The sequence below is a fragment of the Nelusetta ayraudi genome, unplaced genomic scaffold (genome assembly GCF_046127955.1).
Source record: "Nelusetta ayraudi isolate G7.1 ecotype Tasmania unplaced genomic scaffold, CSIRO-AGI_Nayr_v1 ptg000135l, whole genome shotgun sequence".
Taxonomy (NCBI): Eukaryota; Metazoa; Chordata; class Actinopteri; order Tetraodontiformes; family Monacanthidae; genus Nelusetta; species Nelusetta ayraudi.
In genome coordinates, this window is record NW_027466185.1 from 16,481,236 (window position 1) to 16,500,876 (window position 19,641).

Consider the following 19,641-nt stretch of genomic DNA (forward strand, 5'->3'; position numbering starts at 1 on the left):
CGCTCAGGCGTCTAAGCCGCACACTTAAAAAAAAAAAATGTTTACTTCCAAGTAATTGCTTTTCATCTCTTTTAAATCGAGACCATTATTAAATCGCAGCGCTGGTTTTGCTTTAAACAACAGTGTGTTTTCTGATTGGCCCTTCGTTTCTCGGAACGTCCTTAAACTCGCTGTAAGTGAAAGTGAAACTAAAACGAAGCCCGCGATTAAAGGGGAAAACCAGCGACCAGGGAATCATTTCTCTCGGAGGACTGCAAGACCAAACGGCAGAAAGACGGAATAATAATCATGACAGACTTCTCCACTATCTACAAACTGAGCTTGGTTGCACTTATGTGCCTCGCACAAGGTAATGCTTGTTTGCCACGGCGCTGCGTCGGGAAATGTAGCGTGTGTATTTTGTGTATGCATCGAGATTCTACAGTCTGCGACGTCTTTCGGATGTTTTAGCCGAAACCGTCAACGTGTCAGTATGTCTTTGCTACTGTGGTGGACATATTGTAAAGAAATTGAGATTGAAGCAGCATGTTTCCTCTAAGGAAGCGCTCCCGTCGTAACAAAACGATTTACTGTACACCCTAAACTGTATATCTTAAGATATTTGAAACGATGTGCAATACAGCTGTCTTAAGGAGAATTTTACATAAGAAAATAATATAGAGAAGAATAAGAATGCGACACACTTACTTTCAGTTTCATCCTTGATCACCGTAATAATGAAGCGCCTCATTCCACGGTGAAATATTTATTGAAAGAGCAACGATGATCATTTCAAAGCCCAAACTAGCTGTGCATCGAGACTCTAAACTTCATAAACCACCGTCATAAGTCAAAACTGCCTCATAAATCACATTTCTTTCTATTACTGCAGAAAGTACAATGTGTTTGGAGAGTAACACCAATACATTTTCAACAGTGTCTTGCGCACAAGATGCAATTTGGGAATGTTTTAATGTAATCTGTAATTTTATGCTTCTATGTGATGGCGAGTACTTTCAATTTCCCTCCATATCATCATCAATACAGTTAAATCTATTTCACCTTGATCCCAAAACGGGTCGTGTAATGATACAGTTTATTATCATAAATGGAATAGCTGTTCCCTTCATTTGCTGTAGTTAATGTGAAATACTGTCGTTAAACTCATCCGCAACATTTTAATGTACAACATTTCAGTTAGCTTTTGTATATAAAGACTATCCATTTAGTTGTGTTTATCTTACTTCAGTTAAAACACTTTATCCAATTATTTTGTTACGTTATATTCATATTGGACTAATACTAACAGCACTATTAATGTGTAAGCTCAGCCCACAGAAAACAGAGCAAAAAAGAGCAAATGATAAGGTGGATGCACACAGTGGAATATTAAACTACATATGGCACAGACTTAAAAAAAAAAAACAACAACAACTTTATCTTCAACTAATGTAATTGACCTTGAAGCTGCTAAAAGACAATTAAATTTAGTACAAAAACTGAAGATGACAAGTCAGAGCACTCAGAAATTGTTACAATACTAAAGATTTTTTAAAAAAAAGGTACATTTAGAAATGCAATGCTATAAATGATAGAAACAATGATATTCTTGGTTGACGTCGTTTTATGACTTCATTGTTTTTTGTTGCTCCTGTGTTGTGAAGCCTGCAGCAGCAGCTGTCCAGTGTTGGATTGCTGGTTTGTGGAAGAGAGGGTGGGTCGAGGCGGAGGTCTGACTGCACCCACAACTCAGGAAAAATCCCTGCTTCACATCAGGAAAAGCAGCCAGAGTGTCGAGCCCAGTGGGATTCCCTCTGACATCAATCCCGAGAAGGTCTTCTATGTTACCGGTGAGAGTTTAACTTGCCATTGTGTTTGGTCATTATGTCTGTTACCCTCCTATGTTATGGTGAATATGTTTTGAAGGTACTGAAGTACAGTGGTTTTGAAGTACAGGCACTGTACTGTACATTAAATGCTTTCGATTTGAATTGTGAGTTTGTCAATTTGATGGACCTGCATACAAACCAGTAGAAAAAATAGTCAATGCATTGTGTGACGTTATTGGGTGCAATAATGATTCCACCAGAACAAAGTGTTACCAAAACAAAGAGTTCATTGTGTTCCTCAGTTATTTGATCAACCTAAATGTTGTTCTTGTGTTTCACCGATGGATGACTCGTCTACTTACTCCATATACACGTGTTGAGTGTAGACCCAGCAGGGACCCTCTGCCAGCAGGACCTGAACCCACCAAAAGGCTCCATCAGGAAGCCGCTGTGCGAAGTCAACCCCTTCCTGCCTCAACCGTCCACCCTCAAGTGGGTGTCACCGCTGACAGACTCCTTGAGAAGCCCCATTTACCTGCAGGCTGAATGGCTCTCCTCCATGCATCAGGGGCTGAACAAAGAGCTCACGGTTGCCAGTATCATGCGCGCTCCGACGGCAAGCAGAGAGCACAGCGGTAAAGTCTGACCTCATCCCAGTGCAAACAGTCTATTTGGACATGAAGTTTATCTCGTGTGTGTGTACACGTCGCTTTTCCTGTTCTTCCTTTCTCCAGTGATCTTGAGTGTGACCAGTAAAACACCACTGGCGCAGTCCAAACTTGGAGAGCCAGTGACGCTGGACTGTGGCTTCTGGGTTGACCGCTCCTCGCCTCTCTCCAGGTCTGGCTTCGCCGTCGAGTGGCGCTACCAGTTCAGAGGAGAGGGCCGACTGGTGCTGGCTTATAATGGCAAGACTGATCGCTTGGCTGATATTCAGGAGGAAGGGGCCACACTTGACTTTGATGCTGTGCACGAGAGGGGCGACGCTTCCCTCACGCTGCAAAAAGCGGAAGTGCGGCACTCTGGGATGTACATATGCACGGTGTATCTGCCGTACCTTGTGGCCCAAGTGATCATGGAGCTAGAGGTCATAGGTGAGGCATCGATACACTTTATATTTGGTCTGTGTTTGAATTTTTAAAAAGTCAAAAGTTTTAAGTAATAACATTAGCCATGGTTGCTTTTCAGCCCATCAAATATCAGAAATATTTCAGTCAAAGTCACCTTTATTATTGATATAAGTTGTTGGTGTAGATATTCTGATAGAAGCGTCAAAGTCACTAGCTGCGTTTCCATGACCCCTAGAACTGTGCAAAGCCTAAATATGGCAATAAAAACCGATGATGGAAGCAGCTCAACTTGGAAAAACCTCTCAAATATGACTAAAAGGCTTTGTCGCTCTCATGAGGTGGTTTTTCACACCATATAGAGGTATATCACAAAAGTGTCATGGAAACACTTTTTTGGCATTTACACGTCAGCGGACGTGACGTACGGGGTCACGTGACCAGTTCACTGACCAGTAAAAATGGCGCGTTATGATTGGACGGAGGAGGAGAAGGAATATTTTTAACAAGTCATCAAAGAGAAAAATAGAACAACCATTCTGGACAGCAAACAAGCGTAAGCAAACGTAAAACGAGAATTACAGCTTATGCGCTTCACACCATTCAATGGAAACACCTGCAAATCGCAATTGTACTTTGTTGAAATTGTAGAAACATCACTTTTATTTTTGCACAAACTGTCATGGAAACGCAGCTGCTGATACCCTGAGACGGAGTTCTATGATTTTCTTTGTATTGTATTTACACATTTTCCTTAATATTAGAGCAGTTTTTTAATGTAATGATGGGGCTCAGTTGCTCTGATAATCAATCAGCTTGTACTGCTTGGAAAGCAGCCTCAGGCAAAAGTCAGACAGCACTGAAATAACTACAAATATGATGACATTTTCTATTTGAAACTACTTATTAACTATGTAATATTATTATTATATATGTAGTATTCTGATGTCACCATCATGAACGAGTGTTTCCTCCCTCCCTCTCCGCTCTTCCTCCCTGCTCTCCTCTAGAACCTCCATCCCTCTCTCTCCATCCCTCCCCTCTGCCGCCGGCTGTTCCTGGACAGATTTTAACAGTTCAGTGCGAGGCGGCAGGCTTCTCCCCCCTCTCCCTGGAGCTGAGCTGGCAGTTCAAAGGCGCCAACGGACAGACCAGACCTCTCGGGTCGGGCAGTGTAACGGGCCACCGACAGGCCTGGGACGGGACGTACAGCCAGAGCTCCAGGCTGGACATTGATACCACCACCGTGGAGCTGGGCAGCGGAGGGGAGCTCACTTGTGTGGCAGTCCATGCAGGCGGCACAAGAATGGCCAGCACCACCGTCACCGTCGTTGGTAATGTCACCGACTGTGTCGTGTTCTTTCATGGACGCCTTGAATCTTTGTTTTTTCCTCCTTTGGGCCCGATTCTTTTGCGTTGGTAAGCGTCATTGTATGCGCAAAGGAAAAGCAGGTCTACTAGGGCGCCACATAGGCAAGGCAAGGCAGTTTCATTTATACAGTACAAGGCAACTCAATGTGCTTTACATGATTAAAAGTTCAAACATCTTAAAAGCATTTAAAAAAGAAAGAACAGAGTCTTCAAAGACAAAATGCAGAGAAAAAAATAATAAAATGCATAAATAGAGCAGAAATAAAGGATGATAGAAATAAAAAGCTGCTAATAAAATATAAGAGGAACAAAAGCACTCAATTATAAGAATAAGAGAAAAGAAGAGTCTTTAACCTGGATTTCAACACATTCACTCTGACTTCTTCAGCTTCTTCCATTAGTGAGCAGCACCGCAGCTCGATGCTGCTTCACCATGTGGAGTTTCAAAATAACACAAGCACTCCATGTAGCAAGTTTGGCTTAATGATTATGCAGATTTGGCTGTTTCTGACACAAACACTGGGCATATGGGAAGGACATAGATTATTTAGTCCACGCAGTGTGATTAACCAAAGCTGAACCTGATGGCGGGTATTGCATCTTTTTATAGCACCTTGGAAAGGCAGGCATTAACTTCGCGCAAAACACTTGGAAAATACAGGACACCACAGATAATCACCAGGTTGCAGACGCCAGTAACTGAATTCAAAGCCACTCGTCATGAGGCCTTTAATGACTGGAAAGTGAAAGTACATTTTTGTCATAGAGTGGAAAACACCTTAAACAAGCAAACAATGAGAACAAGACAAAGTACACAGTCACACTGCCAGTCAAGTTTGGACGCACCTTCTTTTGCAATTGTTTTTATCTTTATAACTTTCTACACTGCAGATAAATACTGAAGAAATCAAAGATATGAGCAAGATATGTGCAATTATAAAGCAAAGACATGTTCAATAACTCTAAATATGCTTTTTATGAAAGGTGACTATTTTGAACAATTGAACTATAAAACGTGTTTGAGTTATTTTCCACTTTTATTGTTTCCTACATAATTCCATGTGTGTTCATACGTAGTTTTGATGCCTTCAGTGAGAAACTGCAATGGCAATAGTCATGAGAATGAAAGAAAAGACATTCAATTCATAGGCTGTGTCCAAACGTTTCACTGGGCCAAGTGACCCAATAGAACCCGAGCATCACAGACAACAGTTCTTACCTGCTGTGACAGTCTTCAGTCCTGGTACCAGTTCTGAGGCTACAGTCATGCTTTGCTTGCAGTCACTCTGCTCTCCCATTTTCTCTATGGTGAGAATCCAGGATTTTTGTAAAGCTGACACTAAGTCCCACTCTCTGTGTGACTCTGCACCTTAATAGGTTTCAGTTGTGTGTAATTCAGTTGTGTGTTGTGTGTAACTTTATTTTAAACGTAAAATTCTTAAATGAAAAGCAGGTCAACAAAGAGTTGAATGTGACTTAAAGTCAGTGTCTTGTCTGTTCAGGCTTCAGCTCTCCTTCCATTGAGGACTCCATGGCAATGGTTGGCGTTGCGCTTGTGCTTTACGGACTTATCAAGTTTGTCTCTTGGACCTTCACCAGCTCAGGTAATAGATCATCCAAAAGTCAATGTGCCAAAAAAATTTAATATTTATAAGAATATTTTACATCGTCAATCAATGTGGCTGCAAGGTGAAGTGCACTATTGAGATAAATCTAAAGCGCAAACCTAATGAAATAAATTGTATGCAAGAAGGAAATTGTATCATATTATGATTCATGCATATGACCCTTTTTTCCATATCTCTCTCTCTCTCTCTCTCTCTCTCTCTCTCTCTCTCTATCTCTCTCTCTCTGCACATAGACTCAGATGAACCAGAAAAGGTAATAATTTCATAATGCCACAAAAACACACACACAATTCCTATCTTTACATCATTGTATTATTTGTCATGTAATATTTGTAATATTATGCAGCTGCCCCTAGTGTATGTACATGTTTGTATTTACCCAAAATGTATTTATTTGTTACACTAACAGAAAACCAAGTAAGGAGCACCCTTCAACTGCCATGGTGACGGGACACTGCGTCTTGGTTCTGCGATGAGAATGCATTTTTTAAACAAAAAAGGAGGTTTTGTTCATGCTGAAGCAAACCTAACAGATGCCACGCAACAGCTGTTTTTACAGAAGAAAATTAAATGTAGGACTAGACAAACCATTTGTGAGTGAGAACTAGTGATGATTTTCTTTCACTTTCTCTCTAGTTTCTTTCGCTTTTTCAGATTACGCAGTAGCAGTAACAATGCATTCATAACGAGAGCTTCTAAAAGTGCAAAGGAGTCAGAAATAGAACATTGTGTATCTGGTAATAAACATTACAGCTGATGCTCTCAAAGGCTAAATATAAACAGGATTTGATGCTCTTGGCTAAAATAGAACTGAAGCACATCTCTGAAAGAATAAGCAGATAATGTATATGACTCAATGGTGGTGTATAATTTAAAATGAACTGTAGATATCTGCATCTTTAAAATGACCTCAAGAATTATTTAAAAATCATTGTGCTCTTTCATGTCTATTATTTGTTATTCTTTAAATAAAGTGGGGAAACGTAGTTTGTCGTTCCTTTTTTTGTGGGTGAATGAGAGGCCTTTGTGAAGTACTTCGGGTTACCGTAAAGGTGCTGGAAGAAGCGCAATATAAATGCTGTCGATTTACCCTTTTTTTTTATTTTTATAGTGAGTTGTTAGTTTTTCACACAATGACTTTAATAGAATCTGTACTCTTGTATTATTACTGGTAGTGAAAAATCCAAGTTCTGTCTGCTGAAGAAAATGGTTCACAATAAAAAAAAAAAAATAGAACGAGGGATATAGATTTCAGAACTTTTTCTGGTTTTCCACAAGATGGCGCTTTAGACTTTGTTATCAATGTTATATTACGCTATTTTTTTTTTTTTTTCATCTTCAAACATAAAAATTCAAAGTGAGAATTTGGGACGCTTCATAAATCCTTAATTTGTAACAAACAAACAAATAAATGTTTTGTAAGTATAATACCCTCTTTTTTCCTTCAAGGTCCAGTGTGTGTGTGTGTGTGTGTGTGTGTGTGTGTGTGTGTGTGTGTGTGTGTGTGTGTGTGTGTGTGTGTGTCAGAGAGAAAGCGAGACGGAAGTCGCCGTAGAGAGAAACCTACCAATGAAAAATAGCCTTGCTGAATTTGAACCATCGGCTGACCATTCAGAAGGCTTGATGCTGACGTGACTTTAGCGCGTGTTCTTCAGTTGTCGACACAGCACAGTCAAGTTAACCACCGTTCTTTTAGTTGCTTAGAATTTTAAATTGTTTGTTTAATAGGAATCGGGACTTTTTCGAGTTTTCCACGCGACCTCATATAAAAAACCGCGTGGATTTCATCGGGCTTTGCTGTTTCTCTGACTGAACCAAACACGATTTATGTCTTGCCGCTAACTAGCTGCCCAGTGCTAATGGAATGCTAAGTGGAACACAGAATTATCCAATGCGTCATGCTACCTTGGTACTTTGCATTAACCCGAAGAACACAGGAGATCGGTATGTGTGAGTATGACACCCTCTGAAATTGTTGACACAATCCTGTCTGTGCGATTCTTTTTGCTGTACTTCCCGTTTGTCTCATTGTTGTTATCAAGCTCCGATCGCTCAGCGTCGCCCAAGTTTCTACAAGTGTTTCTTGTTGTCGCGTCCCCCCCTTTGGTCCCCAAATGTGCCCATTAATCATAGCTTCATCCCTGAATGTGCAGTTTTAACATCCGTGTGCTTGAGCCTCGGGGTGTGTAATTAATACACTCACTGTCCCGTGCGAAACTTGCTGCCAGGTGTCTTTAAGTTTCGTTTATGCCCCCGGTATTAACATTTAATGGCACAATCCTCGAATAAGAACGCGTCAAAATCTCATTAACTATGTCATTTTGTGTTCTAGTTGAGTTTTATGTGACTGTCTCACACTCAATTTTTACACAGACCTGGAATTCCAGGTCTGGAATTGGCCGCCAGAAGGCTGAAGGAGGAAATGTGAAAGTAAAACGCATCGAGTCAAATTTAAGCTTCTCCTCCTCTACAATGTTGCCTATCCGTCTGTGATCATTTCCACACTGTGTTGTGTTGCTCACTGGGTGCTTCAACAACATTTCCTCCAATTTGTTTTTACCTCCTTTGTGCATCGCCAATACAGTTCCAATTTTGACAGCGGAATGTTTCAGCTTGATGTGCTTTGGTTTCCTTGATGTATTCTTTTCTTCTTTTCTTCCTTTTTTGTTCCTTGTAAGGGCAGAAATAGCAGACAGTTTGGACGGCGGTGTCTTCTGCCTCAATGGCAGACACTATAATAGTGCTTGATGGTGGTGACGACGAGGCCAGCCCGCAGCCCTCCTGCTCCGCCTCGCCCTCCCAGCCGGAAGCCAAACATGCTCCGTCGAGCTCAGCGAGTGGAGCTCCGCCTCCGCAGAAGGCCGGACGCCTGCAGGCGGAGAACGACAGGCGCTTCACTGAGGTGAGCGCCGGCCGACGCCCGAGTGGCCCGCGTCCACGTCCTGCGGCACCTTCTCATCCCTTGTGCTCTCTCTCTCTGTCCTCCCAGTTTGTGGAACACTGCTCAGCCATAATTCAGGAGCACCCGGAGGTCTTGACATATCTCCGGAGCCAGCACGCCAAGGCCTCGCCCGACTTCCTGTCATCGGTGGAGTTCAGAAACACCTTGGGCCGCTGTTTTTCTCGTGCAAAGAAAAAGAACTCCAAGATTTACGTTTATATCAACGAGCTGTGCACTGTGCTGAAGCAGCATTCGGCCAAGAGGAAGCAAACCGCCGTCAAAGTCGAGTCTGGGCCGTGCAACCTGGCGGGCGCTCGCCAGTCTATCTCTGGCGTGGCGGCGGGCGACGTCCGGGCAGCGGCGGAGGTGGACGGCGAGGGCAGCGGCGGAGCCCAGATCGCAGGCGACCACGAGCCGTCCACCTCGAGCGGTCAAGAGGCCGGAGTGCACGCAAAGAAGGAAGCGGAGGAAGCGGAGAAAAAGAAGAGGAGGGCGTCCCTGAAACAGGTCAGGCTGAACTTTGCTGGTTTTACCTTTTTGACTGATGTTGGATCGGATATATTTCCTTGTGTCGTGCTGCTGATCCGCGTGTTCGTTGAATGAAGTCTCAGGAGAAGAATGCCAATTTAAATATGTCTTTAGTAAAGAAATCAATTCAGGATACAAATATACAGAGCTCTGGGCCGAGTTCAAAACCCTAGCAACAACAAAGTATTGTCAGGGCATGAAGTCTGACTGCTATCTGTCCCTTGACCCAGTCTTCTTATACAAAAAAGAAAACATGCAGATGCTCCCAGATGTTCTCCAGACCCCAGCCTCATTGGATGTTGGGGCAGCCTTTGATCCAAGTCTCTGATTACTGATTGCAACAGTAAACAAGTCCTTATCTGGCAGGGAGCCAAATGATTCCATCATTGGTTCCAGCGTGACCTGTTGATATAATACAGTGCACGACATGCCTGAGGTCACAGGTTTCTCTCCCCCGTGCCTCCGATTGATCATGAGTTCTCCCCCCTGTAAATGACCGGGTTATAAAGTTTTATGATGGTCGCAAAGTCCCCCAGGGTCACCAGTTTGTGAGGAATGTTCTTCCCTTTGTTCTTTCTTGAGCCTCCTGCAACAATGCCTTTTTCCTATGAGTAGGTCAGCCAAATGATTAAACAGTTCTATATTAATAATCATGTTATTATAAACAAACGTCTAAACTAGTTATATTATTCAACACAAACATCTAAACTAAATATATGATTCCAACACTGATAAAGACCTTGTGCGATATCATTCACATGCTAATAGTATCGAGTTGCAGGGTTGGAAGGAGGGGCCAACTTTTGTTGCTGTTTCAGTCGTTGAAAACACACTAAAAGTTTGGACACAATGTCTCATGGGTTGTTTTTTTTTTAATCTTTACAACTTTCTCCACCGCAGATACTGAAGACATCAAATATATGAGCAAGATATATGTCATTATGCAGCTCGGAAAAACACATTCAATAACTCTAAATATGCTTTTTATGAAAGGTGGCTATTTTGAAGAATTTAAATATAAAAGGTGTTTGAGTTATTTGACACTTTAATTATTTCCTCCATAATTCCATGCGTGTTCATGCGTAGTTTTGATGCCTTCAGTGAGAAACTGCAACGTCAATAGTCATGAGACTGGAAGAAAAGACATTCAATCCATCAGGAGTGTCCAAACTTTTGCCGCCAGTGTCTTCCAGGCAAGCACAAGCTGCCCCTCACTGCTGGTGTCTTGATGTTCTCAGATTGCCTACCTGGAGAACCTGCTGAGGCTCTACAACGAAGAGATCCACCGCCTCCAGCTGACGGAGCTCAGCTTGGACGACCTGGCGTCCGAGGACTCTCTGCACATCCAGGAGCACAAGCTCAAGCGCAAGGTCCGCGCGCGCGGCAGTCGCCTGCAACTCGGCAGCAGCTCTGCAATCTGGAAGTGTCTGACAATGACGACCGTCAATGTTTCTCTTCCACCCCATTAGATGATAAAGATTTATGAAAAGCTGTGCGAACTGAAGTCCTGCAACACCCTGACAGGCCGAGTCATTGAGCAAAGGATCCGCTACTCAGCCACTCGCTACCCGGAGATCAACAAGAAGGTGAGGCACTTTATTTTATTTTATTTTATCCTGATTTGTAGGCCTACCACTACTACTGTTCTATGATGTCAATTCAATCAGATTTAAAAGGCCTCATTAAACACAGTCACTGGAAGGTCCGGATCCCATTTTGAGTCGCGTCCTCAGTGCGTTGGGGACTGCGTTGCCCACATTAAAGGCACCAGGAGTGTGCAGCCTTGTTGGCCTGGCACCCCCACCCGTCTTGGAAAGCTTACCAAGGTGTCGAACGCGTGCGCAAGTTAAAATAATCTTGCACCAAACCCCGGTGGTGCCATCAAAGTGAAGGCACTGCAGTTTGTTGTGCCTGGAGTGATGAACTTGTCAACAAATCCTCCAGGATCGCTGGATCACTGGGCCTGTAGTGAAACTATCGCACGCAGCAAAAGGAAGACACGATGACGAACTATTTTATACAGTATCAAAAAATAAATTCAAGTTAAATAATTGTTAACGAGTGCAAGTGGAAGTGCAGCATCTTTTTCTGTTTCTGGAAAATGAGACAACTCTGCTGACGAAGACGACTTCTCCTGGTGAAACACTCGGTGCATGTATATGCACATCATGATCGGACCATTTCACTTAGTGTCCATGTAAACGTTGGATTCTAAATATCCAATCCATCTAATTAAGATGTTTTGCACACGTCAACATAGCGAGTGAGCAGGTCTCGCTGCAGCTAAACTACTGTAAAACTAACTGGAATGGTAATAAAATCAGGAATCGTACACAGACAGACTGAGCCTGACTCCACAGCACACCAGGGGCCTCGTGCGCCTGCTTGGGCTCAGATGTATTAGAGCTGAAGGGACGGCAGATGTGTTGTGATGTGTTCAGAGGAGATTACAAATGGAGAGGTTTGAGTAAGAAGCGTCATCCGAGACCTTCAGGACCACCGCAGTGGTTCAAATATATTACAGTTCATCAGCAGGTCACAGCTTTTTATCTTTTCCTGAAGTCCTCATGTGCTTCAAGTTCAAAGTGAGCTGACCAGCTGCTGCTGCAGCTCTCAGCTTAGATCCATGTCAGCATCACGCATCTGTGATGCACCATATTGCACTAAGAATCAGCCTCTAGTTTATGTCGGTGACGTCGTCAACATTTACCCACACGCTGTACGTGCACTACCAGAGTATGTAGTTTGTGTTTCTCTGATTTTCTCAGCCAAACCTTTTGAAACACACAAAACGTCTCTGGCAACTTAATCAATGACAAGAAGAATTGAGATGGAGTAAAAGTTTAGGTGTGAAAACTTTATTCCACTGCTGTATAAGCATCAAATCAACCATACACAGAATACAGGTTTACTCCTGAGGTCAAGTCTTTCATGTTTTGACTGAAGCCACTGTGCTCCATAGGAGGCACTGAAAATAAAACCTAGACGTGCATCAGCCTGAATAAGCCATACTTTCCTGTGCCCTTCTGTCCTCCAATCAGATCGAGCGCTTCATCAACAGTCCGGAAGCGAGGGAAAACCCTCCCGACTACCCGGACATCCACAGGCAGGTCTCCCGCGCCAACGAACGACACAAACTGGGCCTGAACAGAAAGCAACTGAACCAGCTGGCCAAGGAGGCGTTCAGGGACATTGGCACTCGCATCCAGGAGAGACGCCACCTGGACCTGGTGTACAACTTCGGCTCGCACCTCACTGACGCCTACAAGCCCGGTGAGATCTGAGCTCGGCGTGGAAGTCTCTTCATGGACGCCGTGTATTGCAGCTGATGCAGTGCCACTATTGAGTAAATGCTGCAAAGCTGGGTCGTCTCAGCCTTTAGCACTCACTGACTTCTGTGTTTTACAAACCCCTCTACAACGGTTGTTTCACTTTTTTTATTATTTTTTTTTTATGTTCTTAACCTTCCTTTATATTCATGTTTTTCTTTATTCTGGATTCAGTAAATCCCAGGATTCTGGCTTTCTTCTAACTTTCAAGGAAGCCTGATATTCATGGAAGTTTAGGCCACTGTCAGACAGACTTCCTTAAAGAACGGTGCTGCAAGATGGAAGTTCACTAGGAACAAGAGCCTTATTGTTCTATGCATGTTCTTATATATATGAGAACCATTGTACGGATTGGAAAACCAAATGACTTTTATTGTACTTTGGTTATTCACTTTTCTTAATGTATTGAAGCACTGCATATTAAGCTTTTACCAATATAAAAACCATAAATCAAGGCAAATATTACACACTGGACCTTTAAATAGTTGATTGGTTGCCATTTGCAGGTTCCCCACAAGGGGGCGCTCTTTGCACCTGCTGACCTGTTTAGTTTTCAAGCCATGGCAGTGCTTTCTCATCTGGAGAAAGCGTAGTACCATTGAGAAATTAAGTAATAATGGTAATTAGAAGTTTCTTGTGTTTTGTTACAAGAAGCCTGAGTGCCTGCAGCAGCCATTTGTTAGACGGTGATCAAGAGTGGCTGTGCAGTTATAAGTAACTTATATAATCTGGTAGAATGAAATATATTAGTAAGTAAACCAAAATCAGAGCTGAAGTCGTTCTTCATTCACGTCTCCCCTTCCCTGCTTTTGCCTCTTGCAGCCGAAGATCCGGCGCTGTCGGACCCCTCGCTGCTGCGGAAGCTGAAGGCCAACAGGGAAGAGTCGCTCTCTCGCTTGGAGGAGGTCATTACCAAGTTCACCGTCAAGCAGGACGACACGGAGGAGCAGGAGAGAAGAAAACGACAGCAGAAAGCGGTAAGAGGACGAAGACGTTTCGCACCTGTCGCTCTGGGGAGGGAGGGCAAGTTTACATTAGCGAGTCATTTTTGAATCAAATTATTATGATGGACACCTGTGTTAAAATTGACATAAACCAAAAAAAAAGTTCAACTGCATGCTTTTTTTTTTTTTTCAGGGAGTAAAGTTCAAAAACGAAAATGAAAATGAAAATGTGAACGGAGTAAATGAGGAAAAAGTGGTGGTGGAGGAAGAAGAGGAGGAGGAGGAGGAAGAGGAAGACAACTCATCAGATCCCGACATCGAGGAGGAGATCCAAGCCAGCATCCAGCAGGCGGGTCCAGGTCAGCGGTTTGGTTTAAAATGACTTGTAGTCAGGTAGTGAGAGAGGACAGGCAGTCGGTGGTGGTGGAGGAGGAGGAGATGCAGGCATCGTCCTGGCAGCTGCTGGGACAGCTCGGCCTGAAGGCGTCAAGGTGACCTCAGGGGACAGCATGTGGCTGCACTGGGAAACTCTTCCGTCTGCTCTCAACCACCTGCCTCCCCCACAGAGAAGTGAGGGCCCCCTGCTGGACACCAGCGGTTTTGGATCAAACATTTACAATACCGAAAAGGCCGTTTTTGTCTTTTCCAGACAGGCCACCAAACCAGAGGAAGAAAAAAAAAAGAAGTGAAAGTACTCTCGGCGAAAGTCTGATGAAACATCCACGACGTTTTGTTCCAGACGTTAAGAGTTTAGTTCTTAGTTGGTGGATTCTTTGCTGGCCTTGTTTGACAGTGGACTCAGTATTTTTATGGAACTTCCGCTGGGAGTCAAACAGCGTACCCAAGTACTCGTAGGTTTCGACAACTCCCACCTTGTTCTCATGAATTATGCTTGGCTTAGGTTTCCCAAAAATAGAGAAGGCCACGCCGTCATGTTTTTATAAACTTCATGCTTGCATTATTTTTCCCCGTACAGTTTGAAATTGATTTAATTTACTCTTTACGGTAGCTATTCACCCCTGCTTTTTCCCGGACTATTGACATTGTAAATTGTCACTCAAAGTGTAGAAAGTAGGAGATATCAGGAAGAAACGGGTGTGTACGACTATTTTTCTTTTCTCCGCTTCAGACGATGACGACAACGAAGAGGCCGAACACAGCGCGGGAGGCGTCGCTGATCACAAGGATGGGAGAGAGGGGGCGCCAGCGAGCGCCCGCCACGGGGAGGCAGACTGGGCGAGGAACGGAGGGGAGGGGAGCGGCCGAGGATTCAGCCCGCTGTCTGTCGGAAGCAACACGGAGAGCACGCCGCCGCCGCCGTCCGACAGCCCGTCTGACGGGAGAGAGCAGGAGCAGCAGCAGCAGGAGCAGCAGCAGCAGCAGGAGCAGCAGCAGCAGCAGGCGGCGCCGCTCGCCAATGGGAAACTGGCAGAGTCCGAAGAGAAGCCCGTCAATCCCTCCAGCAGGGGCTCGGCTGCAGCGGCGGCCAGAAGCAGCAGCAGCAGCAGCAGCAGCAGCAGCGTGGCAGTAGCCACCAGTGTGGCTTCCTCGTCCTCGACACGCAGAGTGAAGTCCAGCGGCACGTCGCCACCACCCTGCACTAAAAGCAGCCAGAAGAGGAAGAGGGAGGAGAAGGAGGAGAAGACTTCTCAGAAGCTCACGGTCATCAGCGACAGGTACACAACACTCAACCGTTCCACTGCTTGCCAGAGTGTCAGTACTGGAGGTTGGTCCTGGTCTCCAGACCACTTTCCAAGGGTCTGGGTCTGGGTCTCGGACTCGGAGGCATTTTAACTGGGTCTGGTCTCAATCTGGGACTGGACGGACTGGGTTTTCTTTTGATCCAGACCAGTGGAGACTCAACCAACACTGTAATAACATGATAATAACAGAAAAGAATCCAGCTGCTGCTGTTTTACACTGTGTTAGTGACGCCCAGAGTGACACCCAGAGTGACGCCCTGAAGCTTTTTCTCTTTAGCGTGTCGTTTCGTCTCGCGCCTTTTCAGTATCCGAAAGTGTAAAAAAAAAAGAAATCTTCAAGTGGGGCGTTTTGGCTTTAGAGAAGGAGCAGAACCCGAGCCAAGCAGGGACGCAAGTACCTTCACGTACATCAACAAAAAAAAATTACAATATGGTAGAAAAAGTTGCATATTTTCTGACAGTTGTTTCAGGAAGTGAAACTGTCATTTTACATTGATTCATTACACATAGTTAAAAATATCTATATATGTTAAAGCTTTTCTGTCCTGTAATTTAGATGACTGTGGCATTATAGACAATGCAATGACTCTCTTGCCATATTGGATCCCCCAGGGAACCAGAATGGTCGTTTGAATAAAGTGCTGAACACCGTGGGGCTTCAAAGACACTGATTGTTTTCTACATATCCCATGATAGATTGTCTCCTCCTATGAGGGGGCTCAGCAACACACTGCATCCATCTGCTGCTGCTCCGCTACCCCCCTCTGGCACACTGTAGAACCCACTGTGACCACCTCAGATCTACCCCAACCCTTCTCCTTAGTGGTGAAGTGTGAATAGGCAACCAGTCGACCAACAGATGCTCTCAGTAACGTCCAACTACAAACAAAACTGCAAACAAAAACTTGAGTCACGGCGTTCACCAATTGACCGACTGGGATCAATGAACAAAATAATTCACTAACGCTTCACTAATGACATTTATTTGATGCATAATCAATGCAACAAGTAATAACTGTGTTTTTGCTATCAAAATGATGAAGCCAAGAATTCTACTGCATAACTGCTTGAAAAGTTCAACGTGCTTCTTTTGATTAGAAAAAACTCAGTCTTCATTCATTGTCAATATCATGTAGACATTAACCGTGTGTGTGTGTGTGTGTGTGTGTGTGTGTGTGTGTGTGTGTGTGTGTGTGTGTGTGTGTGTGTGTGTGTGTGTGTGTGTGTGTGTGTGTGTGTGTGTGTGTGTCCTCCTCAGTGAAGTGAACATCCCTCTGGACATGGGGGTTTTCACCTGCAGCTCTCCAGAGGTGGAGTCGACGCCGGCGGAGGAGCTGGTCAGCAGCACGCAGCTGACTCCGCCTCCCAAGAAAAACAAGGTGAGCTCAACTACCTGCGAGTGCCGCAACATGCTGGTAAACAGCCAATGGCATTGCTGCTGTTATACTGAATGAAATTATAATCATGCTGTTGCGTACTCCAAGTACTGACAGGCACATCAAAAAAATTTGAATGTCATGAAAAAGTTAATTATTTTTTTGTCAGTTTAAACTTTTATACAGATTTTATATAGCTTTTATTACACTGAGTGAAATATTTCCAGTTTTTATTTCTTGTAATGTTGATGATTATGGCTTATAGATAATGATAGTACAGATAGTTCAGTGTCTGAGAAACGTGTGAACATTTCTCTGCACTCAATACTCATCTGGGCCTCGTTTTGCAGGAAAACACCTCTTTTTAATATACGAATTTTCCGAGACACTGAATTTGATTTTCTCATTACCAAAATCACAAGAAATAAAGCTTGAAATGTTTCATTCACTCTGTATAACAATTCTATACAAAATAGCTGGCTCACTTTCTGAAATGACTTGACAAAAAAAAAAAAAAAAAATAGAAATATATTTTAGATAGAAATATACAACTTTTTCAAATCAAATCAAATCAAATTTTGTTTGCAAAGCACCTTTCAAACCCTGCGCCCCCCTGCGGGGAAGCACTGGGGCTAAAAACAATACAGTAAAGGTAGAAAAATAAATAAATAAGTAAGATAAATGAATAAAAAAATCACAAAGCTTTAAGACCTTGGAGTAAAAATATATGTAAGAAGTAGGATAGTAAATAAGATTAAACGAAAAAAGATTGTAGATATTCAAGATATTCTACACTTGTACCCATTTTTACATTAGAGAGCAATAATACCTCCCGCAACATTTCTCCTTTAAGTTGACTTCTAATGGGTCGCATTTCAACTGTTTGTTTTTTTTAAAGTTTTTTTTAAAGTTGTTTAAAAGTAACCTCTAACGTTCAGGTGTACAGGTATACACCACACCATTTAACAAAAAAAAAAATCCCTGTGGGAAAAAATGCTCAATTAACTGCCACTAATTGAATTGAATCGATTAAATTCTTAATCGACGATTAATCAAGTGATTAATCGTTATCATCCCTAGCCCCTGGGCTAATGTCCAGTGCCACCTAGTGGAGACGAGCAGGTTCTAGCGGAGGCGTGAACAAGCGTTTGCTCTTCATCTTTTCTAACACACACACACACACAACACGGTTTGTGTTGCAGGTGAACGTGGCCACCCAGTGCGACCCTCTGGAGGTCATCGTCCTCTCAGACTCTGAGTAGCGTCTCTGCCCACCTTCACCACCACCACCACCACCAAATACCAGGCTCAAGGATAAATATTTTTGTGCTTTTTTGTTTCAAAGTTTATTAAAAAACACTTTTTTTCAGGATTCAGTTGACGACTGCTTTCAGCGCGGTGCGATTTCTGTCCACCAGGTGGCGGTGAAGCTTGTTACTCAATACGGAAGCACGTTTGACATTTGCATTGTGGGAACGCCGTGGATCCCAGCAGTAAAAATGCTCTTCGCCACGTTTTGTCCACAGTTGGTGACAACACTGATTTCTATTTGATTTGATTTGATTTCCCCCGCTGCTCTCACCACCACCACCACCACCACCACCACACACTGACGAGGGGAAGTTTGGCGCGGCGACTCGGAACTGGAGTGGTGCAGAGACCCAGTGCCTCCAAAACCATCCATGTTGTTTCAACATGGAGGGTTTTTTTGTGTTGTGTTGTTGTTTTTCCACGGACGTGTTGATTGGTTGAGCGGCTGCCCACTGGTGCAGGGGCGGCTCACTGACACTTTGTTTACATTTTTCCAATTTCACCTGTTTCATTTTTTCTTTTTCAAAAAAGGGCAGGGAGACTTTTGTAATGTAGAATATTTTTTCTATCGGTTGTTGGGATGTTGTTTCTGTGTGTTTTTCTTTTTGTTGGTGTGAGTTTTTTTTTTTTTTTTTTTTTCTGCCAATGATTCACTGAATTGGAGAGCTCTCTGCTGCTAGCTCTGCTAGCGTCTGCTAATGAGAAATCATGAACTGGAACGCGTTTCTTTCTGCCCCTCCAGAAGAAATTATTTTAAAGTCAACTGATTTCTTCCATACCAACACATCTTTGCTGCTTGAAAGCTGAGTCCTGGCCTGATAGATTAAAACCAACCCACCGACACACACGCACACACTCACACACACAGTCAATAATGTTTCCATGTGTCTCTGTGTGTTTCCTCCTAAAGGGATCCACAGTGTAGTGCTGCATTATAAGCCACCCAATGTGTCGTTTGGAGCAACTTGTTCACTTGTCTGCTGCTTAGCTCGTGTGTGTGTGTGTGTGTGTGTGTGTGTGTGTGTGTGTGTGTGTGTGTGTGTGTGTGTGTGTGTGTGTGTGTGTGTGTGTGTGTGTGTGTGTGTGTGTGTGTGTGTGTGTGTGTGTGTGTGTGTGCAAAGCTCACACACCTGCTTCTAAAGGCCTAGTGTGTCATATTGTGGAGCATCTATTGGTTAGAAAATGAAGGCAAGCAAAGTAGTTATGGAAAGAAATTATGTTTTTATCATTGTCATTAATATTGTTATTGTACCTTTATTTCTTTTTCTCCCAGCGGATGCCTTGCAAATGTTACACACTGGGCCTTTGCAACACGAATTATGTTACATTTATCATCGCAGTTGCGTTGTCGTATCATTGTCCCATCATGTGTTTCTTACTCTAATGTCTGACATATTCTCAATATGGAGTTGGTTGTACGATATTCTTCTTCTCTTTTCAATGGAGACTCCGCAGATCTCTTCAAATCTCAGTCGTTTGTGCCCTGAAATCCCCTTGTGAATAATTGCAAGTTTCTTCTGCTTGTGTGAGGATGTTTGTGGGCGTGAGATCAGTTTGTCTTTGGCCGATGTCGCTTGACTCTCGATGGGAAAAACAAAACTCGTATCTCAACTCGGTGCCAGATGGTACAACAGG

At 43.5% G+C, this 19,641-nt stretch overlaps 2 protein-coding genes across 4 annotated transcripts; both read left to right on the top strand.

Moving 5' to 3' along the window:
* Window positions 1-184: 184 nt before the first annotated feature.
* tapbp.1 (TAP binding protein (tapasin), tandem duplicate 1) lies at window positions 185-6,860 on the top strand. The gene is made up of 8 exons (XM_076051550.1): window positions 185-349; window positions 1,644-1,829; window positions 2,195-2,443; window positions 2,543-2,902; window positions 3,886-4,209; window positions 5,749-5,850; window positions 6,108-6,127; window positions 6,284-6,860. Exons 1-8 carry the CDS (start codon window positions 289-291, stop codon window positions 6,293-6,295), a joined length of 1,314 nt encoding a protein of 437 aa, XP_075907665.1. The 5' UTR covers window positions 185-288; the 3' UTR covers window positions 6,296-6,860.
* Window positions 6,861-7,478: 618 nt separating this feature from the next.
* daxx (death-domain associated protein) lies at window positions 7,479-18,093 on the top strand. Of its 3 annotated transcripts, none has more exons than XM_076011251.1 (11): window positions 7,479-7,824; window positions 8,558-8,776; window positions 8,864-9,322; window positions 10,582-10,713; window positions 10,813-10,929; window positions 12,385-12,616; window positions 13,495-13,649; window positions 13,810-13,975; window positions 14,746-15,292; window positions 16,578-16,698; window positions 17,898-18,093. In XM_076011251.1, the coding sequence occupies exons 2-11, from the start codon at window positions 8,597-8,599 to the stop codon at window positions 17,955-17,957; spliced, it is 2,169 nt and encodes a 722-aa protein (XP_075867366.1). In that variant the 5' UTR covers window positions 7,479-7,824; window positions 8,558-8,596; the 3' UTR covers window positions 17,958-18,093. The 3 variants fall into 3 exon arrangements, with proteins under 3 accessions (XP_075867366.1, XP_075867365.1, XP_075867364.1); XM_076011250.1 differs by having other exon boundaries at window positions 7,480-7,818; window positions 8,553-8,776; XM_076011249.1 differs by having other exon boundaries at window positions 7,480-7,818.
* The last annotated feature ends 1,548 nt before the right edge of the window (window positions 18,094-19,641 follow it).